Genomic DNA, 14269 nt, shown 5'->3' with positions numbered 1-14269 from the left:
GCTGTTGAAGAGTGGAATGGAGTGGAAGCGCCGTCAGTGACACGGAATGTCAGCACCCGTCAGAACGTGTCTGCGGCCTTTTCACCGTCTCCTGGTCTCGGGCCGGGGCAGGGGAGGGCCTCCCCTGGACCGGGGTTAACCGCCCAGCTGGTACTTGGCGTGCGCCTCGCGCACACCTGTGGGGGGGGGCCGGGGGGCGGGGTGCGGCCAGGCAGTAGGTGAGGGCAGTGTCATCGTAACTCCAGGCAGCGGCCGAGTCCAGCACCCCCGGGTGGGCACTGGGCAGGTAACATGGGCGCTGGCCGCCCATACCGGATGAAGAACCAGTCAACCCGTTAGAGCCGATGGCATTCCAAACTGCGAGTCATCCCGCTGCCCCCCTAACCTAAGCCCCGCACATCTAACCATCGCCACCTCCTTCCTCCAACCCCCCTCTCACCGCTGCCAGTGCCGCTGGCGGCAGCTGCTGCCCCGGCGGCAGTTTGGCTGCGGCCAGTCGCGCCGCCACCTGCCCCTCGCGCAGGCAGTGGAGGTGCTGCAGGGCAGGGAACGGGCGAGGGCATGGGGTTCCAGGCTTACATGAGGCGAAGGGGCAGCAGGAATGAGGGGCGCGGGCCCTCCGTGATGACGGACATGGACGCATGCGCCGCCAGTTAGCACGCTCCCCCGCGCGCCTGGCTCCAAACCCCTCGCCCCTACCCACCGGCTGGCTGAGCCGCACGTCCCGGTCCGCCGCCACCAGCTCCAACAGGCTCCACGCCAGACCCTCGCGCGCGTTGCGCAGCCGCAGCTGCGTCAGCCCCTGCCGCGCCAGGTGCGCACGCAGCCGCGCCTCCAGACCCGCGCCCACACGCAGCGGACCCTGCGGCACTGCAGGCGGCGCCGACGGAGCAGGCGCAGGGGCGGATTGGGCTGCGGACGTCAGGCCCACCGGCACAGCGGCGCTGGGCCCGTTGCCGCGGCCACTAGCAGCAGCGCCCGGCGCTACGCCGCCTGAGCCTCGGCGCCGCGGGGTGCCACCGGCGGCCGGGCTGGGTGCCGCCGCGGCAGTGGCGGCGGCTGTTGCTGCGGCTGCGGGGCCGGCCAGCACCTGGTTGCGCCCGTGCGGCCGGGGTGAGGCCGGCGCGCCCGCCACTGCCGCCCCCGCCACTGCCGCCCCCGCCACTGCCGCCGGTGCACCTCCGGCGCCGCCCTCGTTGCCGCCGCCGTGTGCCGGTTGTTGTCGGGGCTTGCTGCGGGTCTGCTGGCGGGCGATGAATGCTTCCATGTCGTACTTGGCGGCCGCGCCGCGCATCAGACCAGACACCCGCTCCACCAGGGCAGGGCTGGGGGCGCCCCCGCCCCCGCCCCCGCCTTCCGGCTGGAGCTGCGCCAGGAAGCGCACCGCCGCGGTCCAGTCCAGCGGCGCACCCGGAGCCTGAGGGCGGCGTGGATGGGGCAGCAGGCAGGGTGCTGGGCAGGAGTGCCGCCAAGGCACGGGGATGGATATGCCCCACTGCCCATGGACCCACCAACCTGCGGCCCCATAATCGCCATCCATATTCACGCGCTTTTCCTCTGCCCCCCGGCCTCCTCTCCTGTCTCACCCCGCCCCCCTCCTGTAATCCTGTCCCCTGCGCACCATCTTGCCCAGCGCCAGGCCGTACGCCGCCACGTCCCGCAGCGTCCAGGCCAGGCCCTCCTTGCGGCAGTGCGACTTGAGCATGGAGTTGCCCTGGGGGGCCAGGCGGGGGGGCGGGGGGCGGCGAGGTGTGGTGAGGTGGCGATTGCATATCCTAATTGCAATGCACCCAGACGCAGGGGAGTGGGGAGAGGAGGGCGAGCAAATCAGCTGTAAACGGCTGTGTCGGGTCAGACTGACTGGGCCGGTTGACCTGAGACCCGAGCATAGAAGGCATCAGCATTATTGCCGGTGCAACAAGGAGAGGTGCTGCCCCGCCCCCACCCCTTACGTCCGCACTTGACAAAGGCTCACGCCCTTCTTTCCTGCATCATGTCTACCCGCCGAAAACCAAAACGCATCCACCGGCTCCCCCGCCGCGCAGCATCACCATCTTCTGCTGGTGCTTGCGCAGTTTGCCCTCCAGCGCCGCACTGCTGCGCCGCCGTTCAAACTCCCGCCGCAGCGCCGCCACACCCGCGGCAGTCGACCGCACCTGGGCGCCCGCAGCCGCCTGGTGCCCAGCGGCGCCGCTGGCCGCCGGGACCGCCGCAGCAGCGGCAGCAGCCCCCACACCGCCGCCGTGTGTGCCTGGTTGCTGCGCGTGCGCGTCCGACGGCCGGCCCCGCTTGGGGGACCGCAGGACCTCCGCCGCCGAACCAACCCGTGTGCGCCCGGCAGCAGCCGTCAACCCAGCAGCAGCACCCGCAGCAGCAGCACCCGCAGCGGCGGCTGGCACCAGCCGCACAGGACGCTCGAGTCGAGAACAGTTTCAGCAGAATTGGGACAGGGGGTTTGGATTGGGCCCATGCTGACACGCTGCCGAAGAGCTCAAGGGAGATGGTTCCCCGTGCTCTCTTTCTATTGGACAAGTGGACTGTATCCGCACCATTTTAGCACATGAATCCGAGTCTCTGACGCCGAAGGTCCACGGATTTCGCCTCTGTCCTGAACATAGCAAGGGATGCGTCGTGCAATGAGGGCAAAACATCATGAGCGTTTTGTGAGAGATGACTTGAGCACATAGGGCGTGGTAAACGCAAGCACGCGCTCTAGCATTCCAAGGGAAACGTAGCAGTGGACAGTGGTGTCAGTCGTCCATGAGAAGCCTACGATGATCCACTTGAGCCATCCACCACTGTCCTCGTGTGCCTAAGGTACGGCTTGCCGTTCTCTAGCTCCAACGTGACCGACTTCAACATGTGAACACTGCGCGTGCTCATCCACCTCACTGCCCCATAGTACCGAGTGCACTTGTTGCTTCACATCTGCCTACGTGAAAGCAGTTACAGTTTGAAAGCCTCCTGCTTCCATTTCCCTAGACTCACCATGTTCTGCACAACACGCGCTTGAAGATCATTGACTTATGCCCGTCGCGGCCCCATGTCCGCGGAGTCCCGCTCTCCCAAATTGTGCACACTGTGCACCCAGTCAGAGCACCTGCTACTGCTGCTGGTGTTGCACGCAGTACCTCTGCTCTACAACTCCGCTGCCAGCGCGTCACCACCATCGGCACCTCCATCAGCTGCCCCACCGGCTCCTCTAATGGCACCTTCGTCGGTACAACCCTGCCCATATTCGGTTTGGCTACATTTACGATCCCTGCCTCCTCTACTGGGTCCGCCCTGCCTCCCTAGTGCGCGGCCTTGGTCTCCAGTGTGAGGCCGTGCCACTGCTTGAGGTCGTCCGCCAGCAGCTTGTGCACCAGCTGGTGCTGCTTCACAATGGACTGGCCCCTGCAGCAGTGCGCGTGTGTGTGTACCGGTATGTACGTGTGTGTGCCGGCTGTGTCAGTGGCGTAGGTGTGTAGAAGGCAGATGTCAGGCGGGAAGCAAAACTAGTAGGGTCGTTTACGGACTGCTTCGTCGCCTACGAGGTCGAGTGGATTGGTGCAGCAGCCTTGGCAAGGGAGTCGGGCAGCGCTTTTATGTGCTGCTTACCCGTGCCTCACCCCTCGACTGAAACCTCCACCCGTCCCTATTTATCACGGGTGTACTTACTTGAAGTCGGCCGCCTGGATGGCGATTCGGTACATGGCGCCGCACCCGCCGCTGGTGTCCTGCACCTCCACGCGCGTCACGCCCGTCAGCCCTGCCTTAAGTTTCGCTGCAATGGCCTTCTCCGCCTCTGAGTTCGCCACGGTGCAGTATCCCCGCAATGTTTTAGAAGCTACGGACAATAGCGGCAGCGCATTATCGAGGGAAAAGCGTTGGAGGATGCCCATCCTGCTTGAGTGCAGTCAGTTCTGGGGTCAGTTCTGGGGCTGTGTTTTGCGACGCTTAGCTGCAAAGTGCCTTATAAAGAGAGTTGTAGTATCTTTTTGTGATGGTGCACGCATAAAAAATTCTGCATGCGGCCGCGCATGATGAAGCTGTTCTCCGTATGTTTGTCCTTTTGTTTGACAATGCGTTGTTATTGAACAACGTCAGCGACATACTGTAGCCTACCTACAATTTCTGTCTCTTACCTGCTCTTCGCTCGGTTGCGAACTCCACACAGGCCCGGCCCTAGTAGGCCGGCGCCGAAGCACTAGTGAACGCAACGAAATGGCTGCCAATATGACCAATCAGCAGTCCTCAACGCCGTTAACCCGCATAGAGATGCCCCACCTCACGGACGCGAGCGACGACGTGTTTGGCGGCACGCGCTCCATTCACAGCGCGTATGTATTTAGTGTTGACAAGCAGATTGGAGAGGGCACGTATGGGCAGGTGTTTATGGGGCACGACCGGAAAACAAACGACAAGGTGGCGCTGAAGAAGATCCGCATGGACACGGAGAAGGAGGGCTTTCCCATTACCGCTATCCGTGAAATCAAGATCCTCAGCCAGCTCTCGCACCCTAACGTGGTCAACCTGCGGGAAATCGTGCGCTCGGAAAGTGAGTTGGGGTCTTGGGAGCGGGTAATCGTGTCAGTGTGCGCACCAGCCCTGACGAGCCTGCCCGTTTCGCGCAGTCCACAAGAACAACAACTTCAAGGGTTCTATCTACATGGTGTTTGACTACGCGGACTTCGACTTGACGGGTCTCATGGAGACGACCAAATACCAGTTCACCGAGCCGCAGGTGCGAGCACACGGCTCCTGGGCGAACCCTGGTATGGTTGCGGTGGTAAAGGACCAGAAGTCATGCCCCTGGGGCGTCTCTGCGGTCCATCCGCCGCGCAGGTCAAGTGCATTCTGAAGCAGCTCCTGCGCGGGCTGGCCTACTGCCACAGCAACGGCGTGTTGCACCGCGACTTGAAAGCCTCGAACATCCTTATTGACGCGAAAGGCGTCGTGAAGCTGGCGGACTTTGGTCTGGCGCGACCTTACACGGCGGAGAACGAGGCGGGCTTCACCAACCGCGTCATCACGCTGTGGTACCGGTGAGTGCGGCACGTGTGCTGGAAGATGGAGGAGGATAGTATGCAAGGGAGGCCTGCGGCAGGGATGTGGGCGGCAGGCGGAGCGGTGAACCTGGGGCCAGACTGCCGGTGCAGACCCGGGTTGTGGCAGGGGCGTTACGCGGGCCAATGCACGGTAGCCAGAGGGCTTTGGGCGGGCAGACCGCCACATTACTGGCGGTTGGAGAGCTTTAGTAGCGGCAATTAGATGGGAACTGCCCTCGCGGGCGGGAGCTGCGGCGGCAACGACGGTCGGCGGGAGGGGCCCGGCGCTCGGTTAGAATGATTGTCGAACGACAGTATGTCGGTCAGCCAGCAGGGCCATATGCCAGCAATCCGCCGGTTGCGGCCATGGGGCGGCCGGCGCGAACCTTGTTAGTCTGCCTGGCGTGCGTGCACGGTGCTTCGGCGATGGAAGGCCCATCGCTGCCGGCGCGCGGCTGCGGGCTGCGGCTTCACCATACAATTTCACGCTTAGCCAGCGTTGTGCGTGGCTGGCAGGGATAGCTGCACGTCCCGGCGACAAGGGGTACTGCATGCACAGCTCGTGCAGCCTCCGCAAGCCGCCGCCCGGTCAACTTGCCGCCCACCTCACCTCCCGGTGCCTCACGGCCCCTTCTGTCCGCAGCCCTCCCGAGCTGCTGCTGGGTGCCAACAAGTACGGCGGCGAGGTGGACATGTGGAGCGTGGGCTGCATCTTTGCGGAGCTGCTCACCGGGAAGCCGCTATTCCCGGGTGGGTGGGGCGTGAGGGCTGGGAACTCTGCGCCATGTGCTGCAAGGGGCAACCTGCTCTCAGTGATGCATGGGGCTGGAGGCATGCGTGTGGGGGTCGTGTTGCAAGGGCATTATTATGCCTGCTGGCTAGGCGGGGGCTGGATAGGATGCTGTCCGGCATGATGAAGGCCGACATGGATTACCTCGACATTGCGGTGCCATGTGCCCTAGCAGCGCTGCGGCGAGCGTGCACCGCCCACTCTCATGTTGCGCAGCCGGGGCCCCGACCCAGCTTGGTCCCAAACAGCGACAGCAAGGGGATGGGTTGAGGACGCAGCGGGGTTACTGTGATGCCGGTTGCGGGTTGCGCAGCGTATGGTGGGGGCTGTTAGGACGTCGTGGGCGTTCCATTGCACACGGCTGACGTCACTCCTGCCCCCTGTCCCGGGTTTTGGCGTCACCCAGGTAAGGACGACCTTGACCAGATGGACAAAATCTTTCACATCATGGGGCCACCGACAGAGGCCGCCTGGCCGGGCGTCACTGCGCTGAACCTCAAAAAGTGGGTTGCCTGCTGTCGCAAGACGTGGGTTGGTGCTGGGCCGTATGGTTGGTGTTGCTGCTAGGAGAGGCCTCCTGCACCCCTCGGGTACAAGGGCTGGTCCCGTGCATCCATTCCTGAAGCCGCCACCCGCATGAGCGCAGCTAAGTTCCCGTAACGCTCATTTCTTCACATCGACCCTTTACCCCGGGCGCCGCCATTCCCCGCAGCTACGCCAACGTGCCGCTGTCGCGCTACCCGGCAAAGAACCGGTTGCGTGAGACGCTGCGCTCCAAGGCGGGTCCGGGGCGCACCATCAGCGACGCCGCCATCTGCCTGCTGGAGAAGATGCTGTGCCTGGACCCCAAGCGCCGCATCAAGGCGCAGGACTCCATCATGGTGAGCTTGGGCGTGTGAGGGGTGGGGTTGGGGAGGGTCGGGGTGCATGTCAGAAGGGTGGCGGACCGCTCTGATGAGGTGGAGGCAGCGTGACGAAAGGCGACGACTGTGTGTCCGAGGTGGGCGGCAGCAGGGGTCAAAGGACCCGAAGCCCTGAGCAACCCGCGCGGGTCCCTTCACTCACCCAGCTGAGGTCCGCCCGCACTCCCAGGACGACTACCTGTGGAAGGACCCCATGCCCTGCGAGCCGCAGCAGCTGCCCTGCCGCGGCTCCGGGCATGAGTTCACGATGAAGAAGCGGCGCAACGATATGGCGCACCGCGATACCACGGCGGCGGTGGGGCAGCCCATGCCGCTGCCGGGCGTGCCCGGTGGCGGGCCGGGCGGCGGCGGGCCGGGCGGCGGCTACTCCAACATGGGCGCCTACTCCCAGCAGGGGCCAGACCCCAAGCGGCAAAGGTGGGTGGCAAGGTTTAAGAGAGGCTGGGGGCTTGCGGGGTGCGGGCTGGAGGGCGAGCTTGGGCGGGGCATAGGGTGAGGGGTCACGGTGAGGGGTGGTGCTAATAGGAAGGCGATGATTACGCGACCGGGTGCGGGGACGTGCACAAGATCCATGCTGGTGGCCGAGCGTAGGCGCGCCTTGTGAATGCTCGTCATAATGTCACAAAACGATGTCTCTCCTGTCCGCTCATCTGGCTTCCACCCTTACCGCTCGTGTGGTGCGCAGGTACGGCCAGGTGCCGGGCGGCTCCATGCAGGGCTACCCGGGCGGTGGGCCGGGCCCCGGCACGTCACGACCCCCGCAGCCGCAGTCCTATCCGGGTGGCGCGGGCGGCAGCGCGGCGGGTGGCTTCGGTGGGCGGCAGGTGCAGGGCGGCGGGGGCGGCGCCGGCTACGGCATGGCGCCACCGGGTCAGTCATCGCAGCAGGGACAGCGGCCAGATGGAGGGCGGGGCGGGCAGTACGGGCCAGGGGCTGGCGGCGCGCCGGGGGCCTTTCGGCCTGGGGCCCCGGGCGGCCCACCGCAAGGCTCCTATGGAAGTGGCGCACGAGGCCCGCCGCCAGGGCAGCCACCGGGGCAGCAGGGATGGCAGCAGCAGAAGCCGCGATAGCAGTGAGCTGACGGGGCGTGAGCTGAGGGGGGACCTGAGTACCTGTACAACATGACCAACGTGACTGGTTGACAAGCGCCTGATGGCATACAACTGACCTTGGACGAGTGGGGTCTGTGGGTAGCTCACTGGAAGAGTAGTAAGGCACCTGGTGCGTGTACTGATTCCTTAGGCAGGACATACAGACATGCTAGATGAGTAATGGACACGACAGGCTAGGAAGTGCAAGATGGGGTGAACAGGAACGCAAGGATGGGAGGCAAGTGGAGGCGGGCATTGCGCGGTCTCACAATCTGGCCTGCAGCCGGAGCGCCGGTTTACGGCGCTTGAGGGTGTGCGTGCAGGCGCGCCCAGCAACCGTGCTGGCAGCTGGCTGCAGTGGCATATGTAAAGGCGTGTCAGCTGTTTGGGGCGAGTTCAGGCAGACCAGAGGCACTCGATGGGGCACGCGGTGGCTCATCGCTTCGGGGCCGGGCTCGCGCGGCGTGGCACAGCGTGGCACAGGGTTGCATCAGGATCAGTGGGAACAGGCGAACAGCATGCGCGAGCGCGAGCGAGTCCCATCATATCCTCTCATCCATCATATCTGCCCAGCTGCGAGGTGTGATCGACTTTAGCAAACTTCAAAGTAAAAGCCATAAGATGAACGCAAGGGCGTGTGCACACCGGCTTGCTCTTCAGCTTTGAAAGCGGTACTTGCCGAAGCGGTGTCCACGCAACTATGCAAACGCTTGACAATTTAAACAACTGATCTGTTCTGACTGATTTGAGGCCAGTAAGCTAAGCGCCGGCACAGGGTCATGCTGGGCTCCCCGTTGCTTGGTGGATGGGCTCCAGGCGGAGGAAGGAAGCGCAAGTTAGGTGAGTTTCTAAAGCGCCTTGCAATTTGTAGGGACAGGGGCAGAGCTGACAGAACGGGTGAACGCTAGCTACAAAGCTTGGGCGCCCGCGCTGCTTTCACTGATACATGCTTGCACAGACATAACAGCGTCCTACCGCTCTGCTCATCAATTTCATAAATACCTGAGTTGAGAAGCAAGCGGCAGGACTACGCTCGGCGAGGGGCAGCCGGGTTCAAAACTCGCCCCCCTTCTTGACGCGGCGCCCTGCCCTCTCGCCTCTCGCGCCCTCGTTCGCCACCGCGCCTGACTGGCGCGCAACGGCCACCATCCCGCACCCGCACCCCCAGTGGACGAGACGCGGCTGGCTTTGGAGGACCACGTGCGGTCGCACCTCAACATGACCGCACTGCGCAGCCAGGACCGCAAGACCGGGCTGCCCTGGACCCTGGGCCAGCTGGCGGCGTTCGGCCACGCCACGGCGCTTGAGGCGCTGCGCCGCCGCGGCACGCCACCCGCACGCACACTGCAGGAGCTGGATTTCCACGAGGCGGGTGGCTTCCTGGCAGGGCGTGCGGGGGCTAAGTGTGCTGTAGGCTGCCGGCAAGTGACGTGTTCAACATACAGGCCATTAGGGCTGGGCTTGGACAGTGTGCGCGGTGCAATCCGTGCTTGTTCGAGAGCAAAGCAGAGGAAACACGCAAGACAGTGTAAGCTATGCGACGTGACGCTTGCGATATGCCCTTGTAATTCTCTCCTGCGCCGACCTGCCGAGCGCGTTGCCAACGCAAGCCCCCAACCCTCCGCCTGTCCGCCCTGCCCCGCCCGGCTGACCGCTGTACAGGCCGCGGTGTGGGTGGCTCTGGATGGCGGTTTGGACCTGGCCGACGTGGCGGGCGGTGAGGCGGCGCTGGGCGCGGTGGCGGCGCACATGGCGGCGCGCTGGCGGGACAGCCGGCTGGCGGAGGCAGTGGGCGGCTTCCTGCAGGCCCGAGGCGTGCTGCTGACGGGGCTGCCGGCGCAGGCGCAGGCGGGGCGGGCAGCTCAGCTGCTTCCGGCGCCAGCGGCAACTGCGCCAGCCGGGGGCAAGGCCGCTGCAGGGGTTGGGGCCAGGAAAGATGGAGCCGGTGGTTCCGCTATTAGGGCAGCAGCCACAGCAGCAGGAGCTGGCACCGGAGGGGGAGCAGCGCAGGGGAGAGGCACGGGCGGGGGAACCGGGCGAGCGACAACTGCCGCAGCAGCAGGTGCGGCGGGACTGAGCGCGGCGATGACGTCAGAGGTGGGGGTGGGCGCCACGCCGCCGCGCAAACTCGCCCGCGCCTCCTCAGGCGGAGGAGCAGGCCCCAGCGCGCCAGGCGGAGCGGCGGCTGGCGGCGACGGCCGGCGTAACCTGTCCGCGCCATTGCCGCGGCCGCAACTGCAGGCCCAAGACCCCACGCGGCGACCAAGCATGCGCACCTGCGCCACGCAGACGTGGGGCCCCGTCCGCCTCCCCGTTAAAGCCGAGCAGGGGGCCGACGCCGCCGGCTCGTGGCAGCCCTCCCAGGCAGCGGCAGCCCAGCCCGGGGCGCAGGATGATACCAGCTGTGCGGTGGCCGGCACGGCGCCCGGGTGTGGGCGGGCGCAGGCCCCGGCCCCGGCTGAAGGGCGGGCTGGCGGCGGCGGGCCGGATAACTCAAGCCAGGCGGCGGCGGCCCGCAGTCGCAGCCAGGTGACCTCCGGCAGCAGCCACCACCACCGCGCGTCAGACCGCGACACCAGCAGTGGCGGTGACAGCGGCAGCACCAGCAGCAACAGTACCACTACCAGCAGTAGCAGCACCCGCAATGCCAGCAACGACAGCAGCAGTAGTGACTCGGAGCTGGAGAGCAGCAAAAGCGGCAAGAGCAGCAGCAGCAGCAGCAGCAGCGACTCAGACAGCGGTAGCGGCAGCAAGAGCAGCGGCGGCAAGAGCAGAAGCATTGGTACGAGCGGCGGTGTGGGCGGCAGGAACGAGCGCAACAATGGAGGCAACAGTTCCAGCAGCAGCGAGATTAGCGGCACCACCAGCAGTGGTAGTAGCAGCAGTAGCAGCAGCAGTGAGAGTGACATCGAGAGTGACAGTGAGAGCGGCGGTGGCAGTGGCGGCAGCGGTGGCAATGCTGCCTCCGGAAGGGAACGGATCAGTGGCAGGGGCGGGGGCGGGGGCGCCGACAGCGAGGAAGGGACGCTGGGCACCGCCTGCACCGACCAGGAGGGGCCGCCGCTGTGGGGCCGCCAGGCCACCGCGGCCGCAACCACCACTAGCAGCCGGCGGGACCAGCAGCGCAATCGCCAGCAGCAGTCTGACCCGGAGGCAGCCACGGGCGCGCAGGCACAGGCGCCGCAGCAAGTGCGGATCAAGCAGGAGCCAGTGTCGGGACCTGGGCCAGGGCCGCAACAGCCCAGCCCCAGGTTCGACCGCCAGGCGCTGCGCCAGACGCTGCTGCAGCCACTCTCGCCCGGCGGCGGCGGCTGGCAGCGTGTGCAGAAGCGGCCGGCGGAGGCAGCCGTTGCAGCTGCCGCTGGCGGCGGCGGCGGCGTGCACGGGGTATGCTTGGCTGGCACTGGTGCGGGCGCAGGGCCGAGCGGGCGGGCGTCTGGGGTTCAGCCGACACACGCAGGGGTGCCGGAGCAGCGGCCCAAGAAACCAAAACGGCCGCCGCAGCAGGAGCCGGAACAGGGGAAGGAACAGGGACAGGGCCCGCAGGGTCCGCCCCTGGCGGCTGGGCCTGCCGCCCCTGCTGCCGCGGAGGGGCCCAGCCAGCCGCAGTCGCCGCAGCCATCCCCCTTCCGTGCTGTGCGGCTGGTGCCAGCCGCCGCTGCGGGTGCTGCTGCTGCGGGTGCTGCTGCTGGGTTGACGGCTGCTGCCGGGCGCACACGGGTTGGTGCGGCGGCGGAGGTCCTGCGGTCCCCCAAGCGGGGCCGGCCGTCGGACGCGCACGCGCAGCAACCAGGCACACACGGCGGCGGTGTGGGGGCTGCTGCCGCTGCTGCGGCGGTCCCGGCGGCCAGCGGCGCCGCTGGGCACCAGGCGGCTGCGGGCGCCCAGGTGCGGTCGACTGCCGCGGGTGTGGCGGCGCTGCGGCGGGAGTTTGAACGGCGGCGCAGCAGTGCGGCGCTGGAGGGCAAACTGCGCAAGCACCTGCAGAAGATGGTGAGGCTGCGCGGCAGGGGAGCCGGTGGATGCGTTTTGGTTTTCAGCGGGTATGCATGATGCATGAAAGAAGGGCGTGAGCCTTTGTTATGTGCGGACGTAAGGGGGGGGGCGGGGCAGCACCTCTCCTTGTTGCACCGGCAATAATGCTGATGCCTTCTATGCTCGGGTCTCAGGTCAACCGGCCCAGTCAGTCTGACCCGACACAGCCGTTTACAGCTGATTTGCTCGCCCTCCTCTCCCCACTCCCCTGCGTCTGGGTGCATTGCAATTAGGATATGCAATAGCCACCTCACCACACCTCGCCGCCCCCCGCCCCCCCCCGCCTGGCCCCCCAGGGCAATTCCATGCTCAAGTCGCACTGCCGCAAGGAGGGCCTGGCCTGGACGCTGCGGGACGTGGCGGCATACGGGCTGGCGCTGGGCAAGACGGTGCGCAGGGGACAGGATTACAGGAGGGGGGCGGGATGAGACAGGAGAGGAGGCCGGGGGGCAGAGGAAAAACGCGTGAATATGGATGAGGGTTATGGGGCTGCAGGTTGGTGGGTCCATGAGCAGTGGGGCATATCCATCCCCGTGCCTTGGCGGCACTCCTGCCCAGCACCCTGCCTGCTGCCCCATGCACCCGCCCTCAGGCTCCGGGTGCGCCGCTGGACTGGACCGCGGCGGTGCGCTTCCTGGCGCAGCTCCAGCCGGAAGGCGGGGGCGGGGGCGGGGGCGCCCCCAGCCCTGCCCTGGTGGAGCGGGTGTCTGGTCTGATGCGCGGCGCGGCCGCCAAGTACGACATGGAAGCATTCATCGCCCGCCAGCAGACCCGCAGCAAGCCCCGACAGCAGCCGGCACACGGCGGCGGCAACGAGGACGGCGCCGGAGGTGCACCGGCGGCAGTGGCGGGGGCGGCAGTGGCGGGGGCGGCAGTGGCGGGGGCGGCAGTGGCGGGGGCGCCGGCCTCACCCCGGCCGCACGGGCGCAACCAGGTGCTGGCCGGCCCCGCAGCCGCAGCAACAGCCGCCGCCACTGCCGCGGCGGCACCCAGCCCGGCCGCCGGTGGCACCCCGCGGCGCCGAGGCTCAGGCGGCGTAGCGCCGGGCGCTGCTGCTGATGCCCGCGGCAACGGGCCCAGCGCCGCTGTGCCGGTGGGCCTGGCGACCGCAGCCCAATCCGCCCCTGCGCCTGCTCCGTCGGCGCCGCCTGCAGTGCTACAGGGTCCGCTGCGTGTGGGCGCGGGTCTGGAGGCGCGGCTGCGTGCGCACCTGGCGCGGCAGGGGCTGACGCAGCTGCGGCTGCGCAACGCGCGCGAGGGTCTGGCGTGGAGCCTGTTGGAGCTGGTGGCGGCGGACCGGGACGTGCGGCTCAGCCAGCCGGTGGGTAGGGGCGAGGGGTTTGGAGCCAGGCGCGCGGGGGAGCGTGCTAACTGGCGGCGCATGCGTCCATGTCCGTCATCACGGAGGGCCCGCGCCCCTCATTCCTGCCGCCCCTTCGCCTCATGTAAGCCTGGACCCCCATGCCCTCGCCCGTTCCCTGCCCTGCAGCACCTCCACTGCCTGCGCGAGGGGCAGGTGGCGGCGCGACTGGCCGCAGCCAAACTGCCGCCGGGGCAGCAGCTGCCGCCAGCGGCACTGGCAGCGGTGAGAGGGGGGTTGGAGGAAGGAGGTGGCGATGGTTAGATGTGCGGGGCTTAGGTTAGGGGGGCAGCGGGATGACTCGCAGTTTGGAATGCCATCGGCTCTAACGGGTTGACTGGCTCTTCATCCGGTATGGGCTGCCAGCGCCCATGTTACCTGCCCAGTGCCCACCCGGGGGTGCTGGACTCGGCCGCTGCCTGGAGTTACGATGACACTGCCCTCACCTACTGCCTGGCCGCACCCCGCCCCCCGGCCCCCCCCACAGGTGTGCGCCAGTATGCGCGAGGCGCACGCCAAGTACCAGCTGGGCGGCCTGGTGGAGGCCGAGGTGGGCAAGCGCCGCAGGCAGCAGCAGGCGGCGGCGGCGCGGCGGAGCAGCCAGCAGCAGCAGCAGGCGGCGCAGGCGCAGGCGCAGCAGGTGCAGGAGGCTGGGCAGGAATAGGGGCGGCACGTGCACGGGGTTTGCTGGGCGGGAGCAGGGGCATGTGGTGTGCGGCGCGCTGGGGAGGACAGGTGGCCCCGGGTGGTTGGGTGATGGCTGCAACCGGAAGACAGGACGTGCATAAGGCTGGCGGGGAAGCCGGGATGGCAGTTCGTGCAGGTAGGTGCAAGGTAGGAGCAGTCACATGCGCTGGTCTTAGGCTGGAGTAGGCTAGGGTGCTCTAGGGCTGGCTTGGTATAGGCGCTGATTAGGCTAGACATCAGGCATCCGTGTGGACATGGGCCACATGGGCCGGCGCAAAAATGCGGACTGTAATCAATCCTTCGTCAGTAATCCTGCCTGGTCCATTACAACGGCCACGATACATCACAACACG

General features: G+C 66.9%; 4 protein-coding genes across 4 annotated transcripts; 2 read left to right on the top strand and 2 right to left on the bottom strand.

Annotated features, from left to right (window-relative positions):
* Nucleotides 1-31: 31 nt before the first annotated feature.
* CHLRE_08g385950v5 (uncharacterized protein) lies at nucleotides 32-2593 on the bottom strand. The gene is made up of 5 exons (XM_043065368.1): nucleotides 2550-2593; nucleotides 1622-1714; nucleotides 704-1417; nucleotides 440-535; nucleotides 32-176 (listed from the first exon to the last, which is right to left on the bottom strand). Exons 1-5 carry the CDS (start codon nucleotides 2550-2552, stop codon nucleotides 60-62), a joined length of 1023 nt encoding a protein of 340 aa, XP_042922369.1. The 5' UTR covers nucleotides 2553-2593; the 3' UTR covers nucleotides 32-59.
* A 48-nt stretch (nucleotides 2594-2641) lies between these two features.
* On the bottom strand, nucleotides 2642-3963 carry CHLRE_08g385900v5 (uncharacterized protein). Its single transcript, XM_001694241.2, has 2 exons — nucleotides 3661-3963; nucleotides 2642-3396 (listed from the first exon to the last, which is right to left on the bottom strand). The coding sequence occupies exons 1-2, from the start codon at nucleotides 3882-3884 to the stop codon at nucleotides 3294-3296; spliced, it is 327 nt and encodes a 108-aa protein (XP_001694293.2). The 5' UTR covers nucleotides 3885-3963; the 3' UTR covers nucleotides 2642-3293.
* Nucleotides 3964-4083: 120 nt separating this feature from the next.
* On the top strand, nucleotides 4084-8216 carry CHLRE_08g385850v5 (uncharacterized protein). Its single transcript, XM_043065367.1, has 8 exons — nucleotides 4084-4540; nucleotides 4617-4726; nucleotides 4828-5027; nucleotides 5674-5780; nucleotides 6227-6323; nucleotides 6533-6701; nucleotides 6913-7160; nucleotides 7429-8216. The coding sequence occupies exons 1-8, from the start codon at nucleotides 4207-4209 to the stop codon at nucleotides 7811-7813; spliced, it is 1650 nt and encodes a 549-aa protein (XP_042922368.1). The 5' UTR covers nucleotides 4084-4206; the 3' UTR covers nucleotides 7814-8216.
* Nucleotides 8217-8383: 167 nt separating this feature from the next.
* On the top strand, nucleotides 8384-14220 carry CHLRE_08g385800v5 (uncharacterized protein). The gene is made up of 7 exons (XM_043065366.1): nucleotides 8384-8674; nucleotides 9003-9202; nucleotides 9497-11827; nucleotides 12166-12258; nucleotides 12462-13190; nucleotides 13359-13454; nucleotides 13717-14220. The coding sequence occupies exons 1-7, from the start codon at nucleotides 8614-8616 to the stop codon at nucleotides 13891-13893; spliced, it is 3687 nt and encodes a 1228-aa protein (XP_042922367.1). The 5' UTR covers nucleotides 8384-8613; the 3' UTR covers nucleotides 13894-14220.
* The last annotated feature ends 49 nt before the right edge of the window (nucleotides 14221-14269 follow it).

This window comes from Chlamydomonas reinhardtii, chromosome 8 (assembly GCF_000002595.2).
Source record: "Chlamydomonas reinhardtii strain CC-503 cw92 mt+ chromosome 8, whole genome shotgun sequence".
NCBI classification, from domain to species: domain Eukaryota; kingdom Viridiplantae; phylum Chlorophyta; class Chlorophyceae; order Chlamydomonadales; family Chlamydomonadaceae; genus Chlamydomonas; species Chlamydomonas reinhardtii.
This window is presented reverse-complemented; position numbering and strand designations above follow the sequence as displayed.

Coding starts and splice junctions, on each gene's coding strand:
- CHLRE_08g385900v5 (XM_001694241.2), bottom strand. CDS start 3,884: ATGGGCATCCTCCAACGCTTTTCCCTCGATAATGCGCTGCCGCTATTG. Junction 3,397..3,660: donor ATCCAGGCGGCCGACTTCAA/GTAAGTACACCC, acceptor GCACTGCTGCAG/GGGCCAGTCCATTGTGAAGC.
- CHLRE_08g385950v5 (XM_043065368.1), bottom strand. Junction 1,418..1,621: donor GCCTGGCGCTGGGCAAGATG/GTGCGCAGGGGA, acceptor CGCCGCCCTCAG/GCTCCGGGTGCGCCGCTGGA. Junction 536..703: donor ACGTGCGGCTCAGCCAGCCG/GTGGGTAGGGGC, acceptor CCTGCCCTGCAG/CACCTCCACTGCCTGCGCGA.
- CHLRE_08g385800v5 (XM_043065366.1), top strand. CDS start 8,614: ATGCTGGGCTCCCCGTTGCTTGGTGGATGGGCTCCAGGCGGAGGAAGG. Junction 9,203..9,496: donor AGGAGCTGGATTTCCACGAG/GCGGGTGGCTTC, acceptor ACCGCTGTACAG/GCCGCGGTGTGGGTGGCTCT. Junction 12,259..12,461: donor GGCTGGCGCTGGGCAAGACG/GTGCGCAGGGGA, acceptor ACCCGCCCTCAG/GCTCCGGGTGCGCCGCTGGA.
- CHLRE_08g385850v5 (XM_043065367.1), top strand. CDS start 4,207: ATGGCTGCCAATATGACCAATCAGCAGTCCTCAACGCCGTTAACCCGC. Junction 6,324..6,532: donor ACTGCGCTGAACCTCAAAAA/GTGGGTTGCCTG, acceptor CATTCCCCGCAG/CTACGCCAACGTGCCGCTGT. Junction 7,161..7,428: donor CCAGACCCCAAGCGGCAAAG/GTGGGTGGCAAG, acceptor TGTGGTGCGCAG/GTACGGCCAGGTGCCGGGCG.